The sequence below is a fragment of the Procambarus clarkii genome, chromosome 82, assembly GCF_040958095.1.
Source record: "Procambarus clarkii isolate CNS0578487 chromosome 82, FALCON_Pclarkii_2.0, whole genome shotgun sequence".
Taxonomy (NCBI): domain Eukaryota; kingdom Metazoa; phylum Arthropoda; class Malacostraca; order Decapoda; family Cambaridae; genus Procambarus; species Procambarus clarkii.
In genome coordinates, this window is record NC_091231.1 from 17,371,319 (window position 1) to 17,392,576 (window position 21,258).

The 21,258-nt window shown below is 41.1% G+C and overlaps 1 protein-coding gene across 1 annotated transcript; it reads left to right on the plus strand.

Moving 5' to 3' along the window:
- The first annotated feature begins 662 nt into the window (after positions 1-662).
- LOC138358172 (glutamine-rich protein 2-like) lies at positions 663-19,576 on the plus strand. Its single transcript, XM_069315676.1, has 2 exons — positions 663-805; positions 17,407-19,576. The coding sequence occupies exons 1-2, from the start codon at positions 663-665 to the stop codon at positions 19,574-19,576; spliced, it is 2,313 nt and encodes a 770-aa protein (XP_069171777.1).
- Positions 19,577-21,258: the final 1,682 nt, after the last annotated feature.

Consider the following 21,258-nt stretch of genomic DNA (forward strand, 5'->3'; position numbering starts at 1 on the left):
TTCTCTATATATGAGGTCAATTTTTTTTTATTGGAGTTAAAATTAACGTAGATATATGACCGAACCTAACCAACCCTACCTAACCTAATCTAACCTATATTTATAGGTAAGGTTAGGTTAGGTAGCCAAAAAAAGCGAGGTTAGGTTAGGTTAGGTAGGTTAGGTAGACGAAAAAACATTAATTCATGAAAACTTGGCTTATTAGGCAAATCGGGCCTTGAATAGTAGGCTGAGAAGTGCGTTCTGGCTATTAGGTACGACATATATATATATATATATATATATATATATATATATATATATATATATATATATATATATATATATATATATATATATATATATATATATGCGGAAAATCCACAGAGAAATTTGAAATGAGGTGAACGTTTCGGCTTTGTTAAAGCCTTTGTCAACACCAGACTGACTCAGTCTGGTGTTTGAGTCAGTCTGGTGTTGACAAAGGCTTTAACAAAGCCGAAACGTTCACCTCATTTCATATTTCTCTGTGGATTTTCCGCATAAAATGATCAGTGTTTTGTGATCGTCAATTGCATATATATATATATATATATATATATATATATATATATATATATATATATATATATATATATATATATATATATATATATATATATATATATATATATAGTGTCAATATGCCGCAATATTCAGAAGTCCCACCAGGACTCCTGTGTAAACTCTGCACTACGGCCGGCCCTCACGGTGAAATACAAGAAGAAGCGGCCATCACGACTCACACAGGCACTGAGAGAAAACCAATATCGGTAGGAATCCTTTGGTGAGTATTGTGAGTGATGTGACCGGTCGCTGGGTGGCTGGTGAGAGCCACCTCTGACTGACGTCTCACCTCTGTGGCAACCTTTAAGGCAACGTCAGCGATGATCAATGAGAATAATCTACGACTCTAGATGATGAGATTTCTTCAAACAGATGTCGAATTAGGGAGCCGGTCGGCCGAGCGGACAGCACACTGGACTTGTGATCCTGTGGTCCCTGGTTCGATCCCGGGCGCCGGCGAGAAACAATGGGCAGAGTTTCTTTCACCCTATGCCCCTGTTACCTAGCAGTAAAATAGGTACCTGGGTGTTCGTCAGCTGTCACGGGCTGCTTCCTGGGGGTGGAGGCCTGGTCGAGAACCTGGCCGCGTGGACACTAAAGCCCCGAAATCATCTCAAGATAACCTCAAGGTGATTTGAGACCGTTTCATAATTCTTGCAGCGACTGCTGTAGTCATTGGTGTAACCGGCGGGGTTATTCCCAGATATTGCAGCCCGTCCTCTTAACGTTTCGCAACATCAAGAAACTGTTATACTAATGTGCCTTATCCTAACCTACCAGAGGACCCAAAACAGAAAACGGACAGTATGACAATTTTGCAAGCCGCTATTGTTTTCTAGTACGAGTATTTTTGGACATAGGTAGAGAATATGATAATATGCGATGTTTATTAGGAGGAAGATGGATACTACAATAGTTTGATATTGACGGGAATTATAAACTGAAGTGATATTTATCTATTTATCTAGGTCACCAACATTAGTGGCAACAATAATAATATCACCTATCAATATAAATAAAAATGGAAATATTCGTTTGTGCATAACCGCAAATCTCCGAAAGTTCTTCACCGATTGCTTTGAAATTTTCTCACAACGTTGCATTCAAATAGGAGCGTCTTTTTATATACCTACTATATAGATGCCACCCTTGTGACAGGTAAAAACAGGCATTTTTGAAAAACAGCGCCATCTGTTGGAAATAATAGCAACATGCACGCTATACTAAATGCCACGAATTCCATTTCAATGTTTCCGATTGCATTGAGAAATTTTATTATCATAGATTTCGATTTATTTAATTTTTTATTGAATTATTTAGTGACATTGTGTTGGAATTGAGCTGTATTGTTTACTACACCATTCATTTCGTAAGTATAGGTATAGATGCCACACCTGTGACAGGTAAAACTATGCTTTTCTTGAAAAACAGCGCCATCTGTTGCATGTATGAGCAACACACATGCTATACTAAATATGTTACAATTCCATTTCAATGTTTCTGATTGCATTGATAAATGGAATTTTCATAGATTTTGATTTATTTTCATTTTGATTTAATTATTTTGTGTGAATTGCATTGGAATTGAACTATGTTGATTACCATATTGTTCCTTTCGTGAGTATAGTTTATTTTTTATTTTTTTCATATTTTCATTTCATTTTTTAACTGTTTTTCTTATATATCAGTGATGAGAATATCTGATCACTTGATGTTACCAATTTTCTGATGGGAACATCAGACCATTTGGGAAGGCATCGGACGAGTGATTGGGGAATGGTGGGGATGGAAGTGAAAGATAGTGGGGAGGACGAGGGGAAAAGGGAGGGGGTTATCGTGGGGAAGGACGAGGGGACGGGGGGATGGGGGAATGGAGAATGGTGGAGAGGGCAAAGGAACAGGGAAGTGGGGCACGGTGAGAAGGAAGAGGGGATAGTGGAGTGGGAAATGGTGGGGAGGCCGAGGAGACGGGTGAGGGGGGGGGGAATGGTGGGGGGGGGGACAGGGAAGGTTGATGTGGCTCAGCAACGCACGCCGAGAAGGGCGTTCTGGCTACTAGGTACGACATTATATATATATATATATATATATATATATATATATATATATATATATATATATATATATATATATATATATATATATATATATATATATATATATATACGGTGGAGTGACAACGGTGTTGTCCCTCCAACGTCCTCAGTGAAGGTGTTCTAGTCACAGCCAGGCGTGCCCGCCATATTGTCCAGACCCTCGACGTCAGGCGGCGCCCTCCATCATTATCACCCAACCCGACCGATTTTGCAAGTTTTGGCCCTCCTCTGCTCAATAAATTTGGTTTCTTATTGCTTCCCAGAAGCACAGGGTCTCCAATAACAATGGTGGACTGCGATGGCTAGCTTTAATCCACTGAGTAAGGCTCCCAGAGTTTCCAATCCTCAAGAGTTGACCAAAGAACGTCCTTCCACGATCACAGTCAGGTCAACTCTGACGTTACACCACCGGCGCCGCCTGGGGCACTCGGTGACGTCACGGCGGGCTCTGACTGGTCGCGCGTGATCTAAGTCAGCCAATCCGCAGTCAGCTGGCGTTGTCCACAAATTGGCGGATAAGCAGGTAGGGGACACCATTTCGTTTGTATCAAGGCACCACTTCCCCCTTACCTACAAACTTATATATGTAAATTTCTCCCACATCAGGTGGCCGATCTGGTCGCCACATGTATCAACAGACTCCCTGCATCTCAGAGAATCAGTAAAGAAAGCTGATATGACTCTTAAAGACGGATTTGGAGAGAACTAGAAGGGGCTCGATAACACGTAACATCATATGACAGGTTTCTAATTTGGGGGATTAAATATGTCATTCTTCGCTGGATGCATTCAAGTGAATTTTTATCCATTCTATAGTACGGTGACTAAAACTGAACTGATTAATCTAAATGGGGCCTAACCAGAGCAAGATATAGCTGAAGAACAACACCAGGGGCCAGATTCACGAAACAGTTACGCAAGCACTTACGAGTCTGTCTATCTTTTTTCAGTCTTTGGCGGCTTTTTTTCTGATTGTTAAACAGTTATTGAGCTCCGAAGCACCAAGAGGCTGTTTATACAGCCCGTCCTCCAAACAAAGATCCAAAAGTGATTCCATGCACCCGCCAAACCCCCTGTTTATGAATGAAAAGCGGTTTACACACGACTCACAACTGCTGACGTTCGAACATATCCGGAACAAGTGTTTCACTGACGAATTTTGTTCGAATCACAACGCTATAAATGCTTCACCCACGTACTACAAATACAAATAATCGCCAATAGAACCTAAACACCTAACCTAACCTAACCTATGCCTATATATGCACAATATGCTAATATATTATAATATTAATTTATATTTGAGAAAATTCCTGTTTTGAATGAACAGCATGTTAAAATTTATGAATGCGGCTGTGGGGTTGACTGCTGGATGTAATGAACTTGAGTCGAGGACGGGTTGGTTTATAACAGCCTCAGTTGACTGGGAAGTTTTCATGCTTGTAAACTATTTAATAAATGTAACCAAAGCCGTCAAAGAATGAGGAAAGATGTACACGTGTTATGACCACACATACACCAGTGTAAATACATGGTGTAAGTGTATGTTGCAGTCATACTGTATAGTCACATAGTACTTGCTGTCGGAAAATCCGACACCATTTAATAATCATACAGATAATAGCTGTATTACCCACAAGTTACCCATAGAAAACGTAACTTGTAGTGGAATTACCGTCTATAGAAAACGGGATATCATCACCACATACCATTATAAATTGACCAGCTATTCTGCTGGGAATTATTCTTAAATACATTAGTCTTTGGACTTTACCATCATAAAAACATCTTATATAAATTAACTTAATTATCAATATTAAAGTAGAGTAAATGTGACCCTTCTATCACGTTCTGAAATCTGGACAATGTAAGCCAGGCGTCAGAAGGGAGGAAGGAGGGAGCCATTGTTGTGTCACCTCCGAGACGTGTGGAGCAAATTCGGCTCCTATCATTCTGGACAATGTCGGCCAGTAACGTCAATAGTATGGAGTGTTAAACAGTCATTGTTGTTTATTGAGACCAGAGGCTCACACGGGAGCAAATTCGGCTCCTGTTAAATTTACTTGGACGTAGTGTTATGGAAACCAAAGGTGTACCATTTGTCAATACGCTGTCTACAAATTCAAGTTAAGTGTCTATCCGAAACCCGTTTATCATTCATTTATGGCCATTAATGTCAGGATATAGGGTGACCCGGTTAGATCACGTGGAAGCCTCAAACTAAAGGTAATTAAGCCAGGTCTTCATGTTCCATGTACTGTTTTCTCTGATATACTTGTCATATATAGGTATCTGGCTTCACAGCTAGCGCACTTTTGACAGGTCAAGACGAGGATGCAAGATTTTGTGCACCAGTTACTGGGTGATGGAAGCTGCCTCAAAGAGGATAATTTGGTGTCTACACCCTAGTTATACCTGGTGGACTAACCTGCTGTACTATAAGATAAGGAACCTCATCAATGTATGTAGCTATTACTGTAGTTTGATTGGCTGCATATATATTAATTTAATAACCCCCCCCTAATGTGTAGAGGATCGATTTGTGAGATTAAGAGATTATTGCAGAAATACAGTCCACTTATCATTATACAAATTGCTATCGAAGTATATAAATTAACGTAAATATAAATTCATATAAATTAAATAAATATAAATCTCACAGGTCGGTTCCCACACTTGCTTAGCTTACTATTGTATTAGAATTTTTTTGTGAACTAGCAGAGGCTTGTGTTCGTTCATACAACTATATACTTGAGGTATGTAAATATTCGGTACTTAAAGTCGTAAACGATAAATCAACCGGTAATTGCAGGAGCTCCTCCCATATCCGCCCTTCACCTCCACCCCCCCCCCTAACCCTTGGAGAATTGTCTCCAGCTAGTATTGTCAGATGTACATAGACATAATTCCCTTATGCGTTTAGCACATATTGTTATATATTCTTATGTACCTTGAGATTTTGTATATGTTGTATTATATTATGTATATGTCTATTTGGGTACGATATGAACTGGCTGTAAATATTTATGTTTGGAGCTTCTGTTATGAGCAGGATGAACGTTGGAGTGACTTGCCATGTTGGCAACAAAGTCATTCTCGGCCGGCATGGCCATTGGCAAGTCACTACTTCCCTGATTCCCCAGAGAGACGGACTAGTGTCAGCTAGTCTTAAGTATTAGCCGTTACGTATTAGCTGCTACTCATCTGATAGCTGATTGTATAGCTGTGTTAAGTTCTTGAAGTTCATTGATGTTACCAGTTGAGCTGTGTGTTGAAGCTCTGTGTCTGATGAAGGTATCAGTTGTATACTCGTGTATATCAATTGTATATAGAGAATGTTTGTTCTCTGGGTTTTACGGTGACTTGTTTACATGTCCCAGTAAACTGGCGTTGTTTTAACCAGCCTTTTAAACTTACTCTAGACACTTATTGAAAATTGGCCAGGCTTTGGTTGGCCAGCGATGCTGTGGATCATGAGGTCATGACAAAACGGTCGTAAGAACTTGCGTAACTGTTTCGTAAATCCGGGTCCAAGTGTCTTGTTACTAACAGTTCGATTAAAAAATTCCAGTGTCCTATTTGCCTTATTACGAACATTTATGCACTGTTTTTTGGTTTTAAATTCTTAATAATCATAACTCCAAGATCCCTTTCGCAATCTGACTTTCCAATCTCAACACCATCTAGCTCGTATCTAGTAACTCTATCATTATTACCAATCCTCAAAACCTTACATTTGTCAGCATTAAACTGCATCTGCCATTCTTTTGACCCTTTCAAAACCCTATTTAGATCGTCTTGAAGTGATAGTGAGTCTTTTTCCATGTTTATTTCCCTCCCGATTTTTGTATCAACAGCAAATTTGCAAATATTGTTGCTCAAACCTGAATCTATATCATTTATATATATATTATGAATAACAGAGGTCCCAGGACAAAGCCCCGAGGCACTCCACTTACAACATTTTCCCGCTCTGACTTAACCCATTTTTATTCTAACTCTGTTTCCTTTGCTATAGCCATGCCCAAATGCAACTTAATATAGCACCCCAAATACCATTAGCCTCTAACTTTTAATCAATCTTTCATGTATGGCACTGTATCAAAAGCTTTGCTAAAGTCTAGGTACACAACATCACAAACCTTAACACTATCAACTGCCTCAACTATGCTGGAGTAAAATTATAGCAAATTTTGTAAACATGAGCGGCCTTTTTTAAAACATATAGTGAATCATTTATTATTTTTTTCAAGATGAAAACGAATGGCATTTGCAATTAACGATTCAAGTAACTTTCCCACAGTACACGTTAGGCTAATTAGCCGATAGTTTGACGCAAGTGATCTGTCGCCTTTCTTAAAAATTGATACCACATTAGCAACCTTCCATAACTCTGGCACTCTGCCTGACCCAAATGATTTATTAAATACTAGCCACAATAATACTAAATACTCAGCCACAGCATCCTTACCCTGTCTCCCAGTCCTCCCCACCATTCCCCCCCTTCCCCGTCCCCTCGTCCTCCCAACCATTCATCACTCCTTCTACCCCTCATCCTCCCCACCATCTCCCACTCCCCTATCCCCTCGTCTTCCATACCACTCCCTCCCACTTCCCACTCCCTCTTCTGATGCATTCCCAAATGATCGGATGTTTCCATCAGAAAATTAGGAACATCGAATGATCTGATGTTCTCATCACTGAAATATAAGAAAAACAGTTAAAAAACGATATTAAAACAATGAAAAAATAAAAAAAAACATTAATTATACTCACAAAATGAACAGTATGGTGAGCAACTCAATTCCAACGCAATGTCACACAAAATAATTAAATCAAAATTAAAATAAAACAAAATCTATGAAAATACAATTTGACAATGCAATAGGAAACATTGAAATGAAGTCATAAAATGCTTAATATAGTGTGTGCTGCTCTTGCGTGCAACAGATGACGCTGTTTCTTAAAAAAAAATTGTTTTTACCTGTCACAGGGTTGGCACCTATACTTATACCAACGAAATGAACAGTAAATAACACAGTTCAATTCCAACGCAATGTCACACACAATAATTAAATCAAAATGAAAATAGATAGAAATCTATGAAAATTCAATTTATCAATGAAATTGGAAATATTGAAATGGAATCATAACATAGTATAGCATGTTTTGCTCTTAGGTAACACAGATGATGCTGTTTAAAAAAAATGTTTTTATCTGTCACAGGTGTGGCATCTATAAATATACTCATGAAATGAATGATGTGGTAAACAACACAGCTCAATTCCACTGCAATGTCACACAAAATAATTAAATTAAAATGAAAATCGAAATTTATGAAAATGCACGTTTTCAATGCAATCGGAAACATTGAAATGAAGTCGTAACACATTTAGTATATCATGTATTGCTCTTACATGCAACAGATGGCGCTGTTTCTTATAAAAAAGAACGTTTTTACTTGTCACAGGTGTGGCATCTACACTTCTACTTACAAAATTAGCAGTATGGTAAACAACACAGCTCACTTCCAATGCAATGTCACACAAAATAATTAAATCAAAATGAAAATAATTAAATCAAAATGAAAATAAATTGAAATCTATGAAAATTCAACTTATCAATGTAATCGGAAACATTGAAATGGAATTGTAACATATTTAGTATAGTGTGTGTGTTGCTGTTATGTGTTGATATTATGTTATGTCGCTATTTTAAAAAATGGCATGTTTTTATCTGTCATGGGTGTCGCATCTATATAGAAGGTATATAAAAACCCACGCGTATTTAAATGGATCGGTGTGTCAAAATTTAAATGCAATCAGCGAAGACCTTTCGGAGATTACAGCATTTGTTGCTCTTACATCCAATAGATGGCACTGTTTTTTAAAAGAAGTATGTTTTCTCCTGTCACAAGTGAGGTATTAATATTATATATATAAAAAAAACATGCACCTATTCGAATGGAACGTTGTGTCAAAATTTCAAAGCAATCGGTAAAGAGGTTTCGAAGATTTCCCTCACAAGAAAAACACATGAAAACACAGTTAAAAAAAAAAAAACGTTTTTTTTTCGCTACAGACGTGACATCTATACAGTATGTATATAAAAACCTGCTTGGATGCGAATGGAACGTTGTTTGAATATTTCAAAGCAATCGGTGAAGAACTTTCGGAGATTAGCGATTTTGAACAAACGAATATTTCCATTTTTATTTATATAGATCGTAGACAATAGCTCGCAAATCTCCTCTTTGCTGCATTCCTTAAGCACCCTTGCAAACACTGCGTCCGGCCACGGGGATTTGTTTGGTTTTAGTTTCACTATTTGTTTTAGTAAATGGAGGTTATTAAATATAATTACATCATCCCTGGTAACTGTTAGACTTGTCAACCTGTCCTCCTCCCCACCCACATTGACTAGTTCGGTTGATGCCATAAAATTAAGCTCTTTAGTAAATACAGAGATAAAACATTGATTAAAAACACAACTCATCTCTTTATCATTATCCATTATATGATCTGTCTCAGTTTTTAGTGGACCTATCCTTTTCCCTAATCTTTGTTCGCTGTAACTGAAAAAACTTTAGGATTTGCCTTTGATTGCCCTGCTATGAGAACTTCATAGTTTCTTTTTGCCCTCCTTATCTCTTTTTTAACATTTCTAACCAGTTGTACGAATTCTTGTTTTAAACTGACTTCCCATTCTTAATCCTTTTAAATCAAGATCTCTTTCTACCTATAAGGTTCTTTAGATCCATTGTTGTCCATTTTTGGTCATTAGTATTCAATCTGGTAAATTTCTATTGTATACTACGTTCCTGTGCTTTACTTAGAATATTTTTAAATAAGTTATATTTTCAATCCACATCGAAATCTCTCTTTACGTCACCCATCGCTGGGTTCGCGTTTCGCTCCAAGACTGGCCCACCCCCTATGCCCAAGACTTTCCAATCTATTTGACCAAACACATTCTTGGGCTATTAAAATAAGCTTTTCGAAAATGTGGCACTCTAACAAAAACATTTCTTCCATAGAAGTGTTCCTAGTAATCTACGAATGATATTGCATTTGTTTTGCAATATTTGTCCAGTCGGCAATTGACACCAAGCGCCCTTGACAACCATTCATTTCCAACTCCCTTTCTTGGAAGAATGCCACATATGATCGGGATTCCTCCCATGCTTTTAATTCTATTACTGTCTTAAACTTCTGCATCAGTTCCTCACTCCTAAGTTTTCCAACATCATTTTCACCGTCACTGATACAAATAATGGGTTTGTTCCCATTTCCAGCCATAATACCATTCATGTTTTTAACAATATCATATATTCCTGCTCCCGGGTAGCAAATCCCTAACCTGCTTCCCCTATCCCTCACACAAAAAGCTATATCTATATACCTCACCTGAGAATCTCCAACAATCAAAATTTGCTTAGGTACTTCCTTTACTTTGTGAGCACCTTGAGGGACCTTCGCTCCCTTCATTGTCTTGCCTTTAGAGGGAACTACAGTCTCCCCACAGCATTCGTCTTCCAGCACGGCGAATGGGTTGGAAGTCTTTTTGACTTCTGTAGGCAGCTTTGTCAAAGTCTTCTGAAGTCCCCCCTGTCCTTTACAACATTATAAGACGACGATTTTCTACTGCTGCGCTCCTCATTTGCTTCTTCTTGGCGGTATTTCGTCTATCTTAGCTACATCATCTATCGCAGCTCCTCCCGCAGGGAATCCACCTCTGCCCTCAGAGCTCCACATAGCTCTCTCACTAGCACTTGTTCACTCACTATAACTTCCATTTTCAGTATTAGGACCATTGGAGCTCCAGTTACACACCCTCTCACTGTGACTAACTGCGCCTGATCACCAGCTTGACATAAGTTATTTATCTCCTTTCTTAAAAATTGGTACCACATTAGCAACCTTCCACGACTCTGGCTTTCTGCCTGACTATTGATTTGTTAAATTTGGTACACAATCATATATTATGTACATGATTCACGATCATATTTTAATGCATGATACATGCTTAGATTTTAATTCATGATACACGCTTACATTACTAATTTATGATACAAGATCACATTTTAATACATGATACAAGCTCACACTACTTATACATTATACACGCTCACACTACTAATACATGATACACGCTCATACTATTAATATCTGATACACGCTCACTTCTAATACATGACACACGCTCACACTACTGATACATGATACACGTTCACACTTTTAATATATGATTTTCGCTCACACTTCTAACGCATGATGCACATTCATACTACTAATACATGATACAAATTCCTTCTACTAATACATGATTCACGCTCACACTTGTAATTTATGATACACGCTCACTTTTAATACATGATACGTGGTCTCACTTCCCAACACTTGATACAAACATATATGATACACAATCACACAACTAATACATGATACATGCTCACATTTCTAATTCACTATAAATGCCCACTTGTAATATTTGATACACACTCTCATTACTAATATATAATACAGGCTCACACTACTAATACATGATACATGCTCACACTTCTAATACACGATACGCGCTCACATTTGTAATACATGACAAACGCTCACATGTTATATATCATACATGCTCACACATTTAGTCCATGATACACTCTCACACTTCTATTACATGATACACGCTCACACTTCTAATATATGATACACGCTCACACTTCTAATATATGATACACGCTCACACTTCTAATATATGATACACGCTCACACTACTAATACATGATACACGCTCACACGTGTGTCACATAATTCCTCTGCATAAACTGCCTCTTCAGTCTCACCTTGGTCGTTGATAGCGTACTCACGACACATACTCCACACCAACAGGCACTGCAAGTGTTGTAACATTGAAAACAAGATTTTGACTAGTCCAAACACCTGTCTTGACCACACCCACAGGGTCATTACCACCACTCCCGTCAGCCTATCGCAGGTGCACTTGTTACTCTGTCGGTGACTCGTTCCTGTCGACGTTGACACAGGATGTGACGTCATCAACAGGGGGTATAAATACTCGTAAGCCACACTGACCTCATAGGTCTCCCTCGGGCAACCCGTTCTCGCAAATTTAATAAGTCAATATTGACTTATTAAATATGTGCATAGGTGACATACTTAACATAATAGTTTCCCTTGAAAAGCTTCATAGAAAACACCGACCTTACCTAACCTACTTAGTATGTTAAAATAAGCATCTTATAGCTTCGTAATTACAATTGTTACTTAACCTATTATAGGTATAGGTTAGGTAATAGTTGTAATTACGAAGCAATAAGATGCTTATCTTAACATACTAAGTAGGTTAGGTAAGGTCGGTGTTTTCTATGAAGCTTTTCAAGGGAAACTATTATGTTAAGTATGTCACCTATGCACATATTTAATAAGACAATATTGACTTATTAAATTTGCGAGAACGGGTTGCCCTCGGGTGCTCCGAGGGTCAACAATACTACCGGCCACCACTCGTGCTCCCCAGCCTTTGCCTGGCCAGGTTGTCGTGTCTCTAGGGAATAATTTGTAAGACCTTTATTTGTTCACATTGTGTAATTTTACTAACGTAATTTTTCATGTGTTTTCTTTGCGATTGTGTATCCACCAAGTGGTGTAATTGTTTTAATTCAGATATTTCTTTCTTGTAATTGTGAAGTATATTTATTATATTTTTGTCTGAGTTTACTCACACGGTTGCCCACTTTTCATACTGCAAATGCCAATGCGTTTTTTGGTTGTTTTTGTATTAATTCACGTGAGATTATTCCATCGGCCCGGTACAACCGCAGCACCGTATCACGATACACTTGTAATACATGATACACACACTCACTTGTAATAAATGATACTCGCTCATGCCTCTAATACACGATACACGCTCACACTACTAATATACGATACACGCTCACACTACTAATACTTGATTCACGCTCACACTACTAATACTTGATACACGCTCATACTACTAATACTTGATACACGCTCACACTACTAATACTTGATACACGCTCACACTACTAATACTTGATACACGCTCACACTACTAATACTTGATACACGCTCACACTACTAATATACGATACACGCTCACACTACTAATACTTGATACACGCTCACACTACTAATACTTGATACACGCCCACACTACTAATACTTGATACACGCTCACACTACTAATACTTGATACACGCTCACACTACTAATACTTGATACACGCTCACACTACTAATACTTGATACACGCTCACACTACTAATACTTGATACACGCTCACACTACTAATACTTGATACACGCTCACACTACTAATACTTGATACACGCTCACACTACTAATACTTGATACACGCTCACACTACTAATATACGATACACGCTCACACTACTAATATACGATACACGCTCACACTACTAATACTTGATACACGCTCACACTACTAATACTTGATACACGCCCACACTACTAATACTTGATACACGCTCACACTACTAATACTTGAGGCACGCTCACACTACTAATACTTGATACACGCTCACACTACTAATACTTGATACACGCTTACACTACCAATACTTGATACACGCTCACACTATTAATATACGATACACGCTCACACTACTAATACACGATACACGCTTACACTACTAATACTTGAGACACGCTCACACTACTAATACTTGAGACACGCTCACACTACTAATACTTGAGACACGCTCACACTACTAATACTTGAGACACGCTCACACTACTAATACTTGAGACACGCTCACACTACTAATACTTGAGACACGCTCACACTACTAATACTTGAGACACGCTCACACTACTAATACTTGAGACACGCTCACACTACTAATACTTGAGACACGCTCACACTACTAATACTTGAGACACGCTCACACTACTAATACTTGATACACACACGCCCACACTACTAATACTTGATACACGCTCACACTACTAATACTTGATACACGCTCACACTACTAATACATGAGACACGCTCACACTACTAATACTTGAGACACGCTCACACTACTAATACTTGAGACACGCTCACACTACTAATACTTGAGACACGCTCACACTACTAATACTTGATACACGCCCACACTACTAATACTTGATACACGCTCACACTACTAATACTTGATACACACTCACACTACTAATACTTGAGACACGCTCACACTACTAATACTTGATACACGCTCACACTACTAATACATGAGACACGCTCACACTACTAATACTTGAGACACGCTCACACTACTAATACTTGAGACACGCTCACACTACTAATACTTGAGACACGCTCACACTACTAATACTTGATACACGCCCACACTACTAATACTTGATACACGCTCACACTACTAATACTTGATACACACTCACACTACTAATACTTGAGACACGCTCACACTACTAATACTTGAGACACGCTCACACTACTAATACTTGATACACGCCCACACTACTAATACTTGATACACGCTCACACTACTAATACTTGATACACACTCACACTACTAATACTTGAGACACGCTCACACTACTAATACTTGATACACGCTCACACTACTAATACTTGAGACACGCTCACACTACTAATACTTGATACACGCTCACACTACTAATACTTGATACACACTCACACTACTAATACTTGAGACACGCTCACACTACTAATACTTGAGACACGCTCACACTACTAATACTTGATACACGCCCACACTACTAATACTTGATACACGCTCACACTACTAATACTTGATACACACTCACACTACTAATACTTGAGACACGCTCACACTACTAATACTTGATACACGCTCACACTACTAATACTTGATACACACTCACACTACTAATACTTGAGACACGCTCACACTACTAATACTTGATACACGCTCACACTACTAATACTTGATACACGCCCACACTACTAATACTTGATACACGCTCACACTACTAATACTTGAGGCACGCTCACACTACTAATACTTGATACACGCTCACACTACTAATACTTGATACACGCTTACACTACCAATACTTGATACACGCTCACACTATTAATATACGATACACGCTCACACTACTAATACACGATACACGCTTACACTACTAATACTTGAGACACGCTCACACTACTAATACTTGAGACACGCTCACACTACTAATACTTGAGACACGCTCACACTACTAATACTTGAGACATGCTCACACTACTAATACTTGAGACACGCTCACACTACTAATACTTGAGACACGCTCACACTACTAATACTTGAGACACGCTCACACTACTAATACTTGAGACACGCTCACACTACTAATACTTGAGACACGCTCACACTACTAATACTTGAGACACGCTCACACTACTAATACTTGATACACACACGCCCACACTACTAATACTTGATACACGCTCACACTACTAATACTTGATACACGCTCACACTACTAATACATGAGACACGCTCACACTACTAATACTTGAGACACGCTCACACTACTAATACTTGAGACACGCTCACACTACTAATACTTGAGACACGCTCACACTACTAATACTTGATACACGCCCACACTACTAATACTTGATACACGCTCACACTACTAATACTTGATACACACTCACACTACTAATACTTGAGACACGCTCACACTACTAATACTTGATACACGCTCACACTACTAATACATGAGACACGCTCACACTACTAATACTTGAGACACGCTCACACTACTAATACTTGAGACACGCTCACACTACTAATACTTGAGACACGCTCACACTACTAATACTTGATACACGCCCACACTACTAATACTTGATACACGCTCACACTACTAATACTTGATACACACTCACACTACTAATACTTGAGACACGCTCACACTACTAATACTTGAGACACGCTCACACTACTAATACTTGATACACGCCCACACTACTAATACTTGATACACGCTCACACTACTAATACTTGATACACACTCACACTACTAATACTTGAGACACGCTCACACTACTAATACTTGATACACGCTCACACTACTAATACTTGAGACACGCTCACACTACTAATACTTGATACACGCTCACACTACTAATACTTGATACACACTCACACTACTAATACTTGAGACACGCTCACACTACTAATACTTGAGACACGCTCACACTACTAATACTTGATACACGCCCACACTACTAATACTTGATACACGCTCACACTACTAATACTTGATACACACTCACACTACTAATACTTGAGACACGCTCACACTACTAATACTTGATACACGCTCACACTACTAATACTTGATACACACTCACACTACTAATACTTGAGACACGCTCACACTACTAATACTTGATACACGCTCACACTACTAATACTTGAGACACGCTCACACTACTAATACTTGAGACACGCTCACACTACTAATACATGAGACACGCTCACACTACTAATACTTGAGACACGCTCACACTACTAATACTTGATACACGCTCACACTACTAATACTTGATACACACTCACACTACTAATACTTGAGACACGCTCACACTACTAATACTTGAGACACGCTCACACTACTAATACTTGATACACGCCCACACTACTAATACTTGATACACGCTCACACTACTAATACTTGATACACACTCGCACTACTAATACTTGAGACACGCTCACACTACTAATACTTGATACACGCTCACACTACTAATACTTGATACACACTCACACTACTAATACTTGAGACACGCTCACACTACTAATACTTGATACACGCTCACACTACTAATACTTGAGACACGCTCACACTACTAATACTTGAGACACGCTCACACTACTAATACATGAGACACGCTCACACTACTAATACTTGAGACACGCTCACACTACTAATACTTGAGACACGCTCACACTACTAATACTTGAGACACGCTCACACTACTAATACTTGAGACACGCTCACACTACTAATACTTGAGACACGCTCACACTACTAATACTTGAGACACGCTCACACTACTAATACTTGAGACACGCTCACACTACTAATACTTGAGACACGCTCACACTACTAATACATGAGACACGCTCACACTACTAATACTTGAGACACGCTCACTCTATTATATAGCTCTCCAGGGAGCGATATAGAACGAGCAGTTAAAGGCCTCCTCCCACTCTGTTACCCAAAAACGTCCAGATCCGTCTCTCCTCACCCCTGGCCTTCTCTCACAGCCTATCCTCACCCCTGGCCTTCTCTCACAGCCTATCCTCACCCCTGGCCTTCTCTCACAGCCTATCCTCACTCCTGGCCTTCTCTCACAGCCTATCCTCACCCCTGGCCTTCTCTCACAGCCTATCCTCACCCCTGGCCTTCTCTCACAGCCTATCCTCACCCCTGGCCTTCTCTCACAGCCTATCCTCACCCCTGGCCTTCTCTCACAGCCTATCCTCACCCCTGGCCTTCTCTCACAGCCTATCCTCACCCCTGGCCTTCTCTCACAGCCTATCCTCACCCCTGGCCCTCTCGCACAGCCTATCCTCACCCCTGGCCTTCTCTCACAGCCTATCCTCACCCCTGGCCTTCTGTCACAGTCTCTCCTTACCCTTAGCCTTCTTTCACAGCCTCTCCTCACCCCTTAGCCTTCTTTCACAGCCTCTCCTCACCCCTGGCCTTCTTTCACAGCCTCTCCTCACCCTTAGCCTTCTTTCACAGCCTCTCCTCACCCCTGGCCTTCTTTCACAGCCTCTCCTCACCCTTAGCCTTCTTTCACAGCCTCCCCTCACCCCTAGCCTTCTTTCACAGCCTCTCCTCACCCTTAGCCTTCTTTCACAGCCTCTCCTCACCCCTGGCCTTCTCTCACAGCCTATCCTCACCCCTGGCCCTCTCGCACAGCCTATCCTCACCCCTGGCCTTCTTTCACAGCCTCTCCTCACCCTTAGCCTTCTTTCACAGCCTATCCTCACCCCTGGCCTTCTTTCACAGTCTCTCCTAACCCCTGGCCTTCTTTCACAGTCTCTCCTAGCCCCTGGCCTTCTTTCACAGCCTCTCCTCGCCCTTAGCCTTCTTTCACAGCCTCTCCTCACCCCTGGCCTTCTTTCACAGCCTATCCTCACCCCTGGCCTTCTTTCACAGTCTCTCCTAACCCCTGGCCTTCTTTCACAGCCTCTCCTCGCCCTTAGCCTTCTTTCACAGCCTCTCCTCACCCCTGGCCTTCTTTCACAGCCTATCCTCACCCCTGGCCTTCTTTCACAGCCTATCCTCACCCATGGCCTTCTTTCACAGTCTCTCCTAACCCCTGGCCTTCTTTCACAGCCTCTCCTCACCCTTAGCCTTCTTTCACAGCCTATCCTCACCCCTGGCCTTCTTTCACAGTTTCTCCTAACCCCTGGCCTTCTTTCACAGCCTCTCCTCACCCTTAGCCTTCTTTCACAGCCTATCCTCACCCCTGGCCTTCTTTCACAGTCTCTCCTCACCCCTGGCCTTCTTTCACAGTCTCTCCTAACCCCTGGCCTTCTTTCACAGCCTCTCCTCACCCTTAGCCTTCTTTCACAGCCTCTCCTCACCCCTGGCCTTCTTTCACAGCCTATCCTCACCCCTGGCCTTCTTTCACAGTCTCTCCTAACCCCTGGCCTTCTTTCACAGCCTCTCCTCGCCCTTAGCCTTCTTTCACAGCCTCTCCTCACCCCTGGCCTTCTTTCACAGTTTCTCCTAACCCCTGGCCTTCTTTCACAGCCTCTCCTCGCCCTTAGCCTTCTTTCACAGCCTCTCCTCACCCCTGGCCTTCTTTCACAGCCTCTCCTCACCCCTGGCCTTCTTTCACAGTCTCTCCTAACCCCTGGCCTTCTTTCACAGCCTCTCCTCGCCCTTAGCCTTCTTTCACAGCCTCTCCTCACCCCTGGCCTTCTTTCACAGCCTATCCTCACCCCTGGCCTTCTTTCACAGCCTATCCTCACCCCTGGCCTTCTTTCACAGTTTCTCCTAACCCCTGGCCTTCTTTCACAGCCTCTCCTCACCCTTAGCCTTCTTTCACAGCCTATCCTCACCCCTGGCCTTCTTTCACAGTCTCTCCTCACCCCTGGCCTTCTTTCACAGTCTCTCCTAACCCCTGGCCTTCTTTCACAGCCTCTCCTCACCCTTAGCCTTCTTTCACAGCCTCTCCTCACCCCTGGCCTTCTTTCACAGCCTATCCTCACCCCTGGCCTTCTTTCACAGTCTCTCCTAACCCCTGGCCTTCTTTCACAGCCTCTCCTCGCCCTTAGCCTTCTTTCACAGCCTCTCCTCACCCCTGGCCTTCTTTCACAACCTATCCTCACCCCTGGCCTTCTTTCACAGCTTATCCTCACCCCTGGCCTTCTTTCACAGTCTCTCCTAACCCCTGGCCTTCTTTCACAGCCTCTCCTCACCCTTAGCCTTCTTTCACAGCCTATCCTCACCCCTGGCCTTCTTTCACAGTCTCTCCTAACCCCTGGCCTTCTTTCACAGCCTCTCCTCACCCTTAGCCTTCTTTCACAGCCTATCCTCACCCCTGGCCTTCTTTCACAGTCTCTCCTCACCCCTGGCCTTCTTTCACAGCCTCTCCTAACCCCTGGCCTTCTTTCACAGCCTCTCCTCACCCTTAGCCTTCTTCCACAGCCTATCCTCACCCCTGGCCTTCTTTCACAGTCTCTCCTAACCCCTGGCCTTCTTTCACAGCCTCTCCTCGCCCTTAGCCTTCTTTCACAGTCTCTCCTAACCCCTGGCCTTCTTTCTACGTATATCCTCACGTCTGGCCTTCTCTCACAACCTTTCCTCATCCCTGGTCTTCTCTGACAACCTATCCTACCATTACCCACCCAAAAAATAACTGTTTTCCATTTGTTTGAAGTTTGTAATTATAAGTTCCCTCGGGTCCAAAATAAATCGAGGGAACGAGCGTATATTCAAATGAAAAATGAGTTTATAGTCCTTGATATTCTCAGTGACTTAGTTATGAAATATTGAAGCTTCATATAAATATAATAATTATAGAACAATCAACATGGTCGTAGACAGGATATCAATCAAATACAACGTTCAGAATAACAGAGCTCTGTACGACAGGACCGGAATTAAAACACCTCTGAAGGTTTGTAATTGGTGCTCCAAACATTGGTTTAAAGCACGTTAATGTGCTTGTAGATAATGTTTGGTAATGTTAAGCTCAGCTGCAAAACGATCACAACAGGTTTAGGAATATTTGGGCATTAATAAGCTGACACGTTTTAGCTATGAATTCATGATGAAGATACTAAGTCTTCAGGAGACGTTAGGTTGGTAGGCAGACCCAATTAATATAATATGTCACACAGGCAGCACTTGTTCTTACACCAAGTTGACACCACTCTTTCTCCACCAGCCGTTTCGTGCCCAGCTTTTTTAGAATCCCACTATGTGTGGATGGTGTAGTCCGGCCACCATGTGTGTCTTGTCAGGTTAACTCCTGTTTCTGAGGACTGTGCCTCAAAACCAATCATACTTCTATGTATTTAATTTTATGCCAACATGAAGATATAGCAACATTCATTGGTCACTGTTATCATGTCTGCAACGTTTATTACTGAAATCGATTCAACGATTACAAGGTAATCAGCGAAATGTTGATTTTCCCTTCTGTAACTTTCACAGTGTAACATTTGTTTTGAGACAAGGAGCAATACTTTTTATATTTTCATTGTCTCGATATTTGCAAACTAATGTTGAAAAGAAACGAAGAATGGAGCGTCATGAAATTGCAGAACGAAAGAATTCATCTGAGAACACAAAAGTCTTTATTGTCATCGCCGTTCTAATGTGACCACAGCCACGGAAACACGCCCAGAAAATCTTTTTAAAATATAAGTTACGTAAGTTCCCAACGAGAAGACTCATTACTATAAGTAATGAGTCTCACCCCTTTATTGAGATGATGATGAGTAATGAGTTTATTACCAAATAAAACGTTCTTGACCTCTAGTGTAGTTAACAACAGTGATTTTGATTACATGTACTTAATAACTTAAACGTTCTTGACCTCTAGTGTAGTTAACAACAGTGATTTTGATTACATGTACTTAATAACTTAAACGTTCTTGACCTCTAGTGTAGTTAACAACAGTGATTTAGATTACATGTACTTAATAACTTAAACAAATTACTGTTCTCTCGTGGTGAAAATAATTGTAAATGCAAAATGTCTCTAAATTTATGAACATAAATCAGTCAGCAAAGACCATACAATATTTTAGTGGGCCAGCCAGAGCCTTAGGGCCCGCCCAGTGGGCCAGCCAGAGGCTTAGGGCCCGCCCAGTGGGCCAGCCAGAGCCTTAGGGCCCGCGCAGTGGGCCAGCCAGAGCCTCAGGGCCCGCGCAGTGGGCCAGCCAGAGGCTTAGGGCCCGCGCAGTGGGCCAGCCAGAGCCTTAGGGCCCGCGCAGTGGGCCAGCCAGAGCCTTAGGGCCCGCCCAGTGGGCCAGCCAGAGCCTTAGGGCCCGCCCAGT

What these genes read in the sequence shown, in the direction of transcription:
- LOC138358172 (XM_069315676.1), top strand. Translation starts at nt 663, where the DNA reads ATGCCGCAATATTCAGAAGTCCCACCAGGACTCCTGTGTAAACTCTGC. An exon ending in ATATCGGTAGGAATCCTTTG is followed by an intron (nt 806 to 17,406) that starts GTGAGTATTGTG and finishes CTCACCCCTTAG; the next exon opens with CCTTCTTTCACAGCCTCTCC.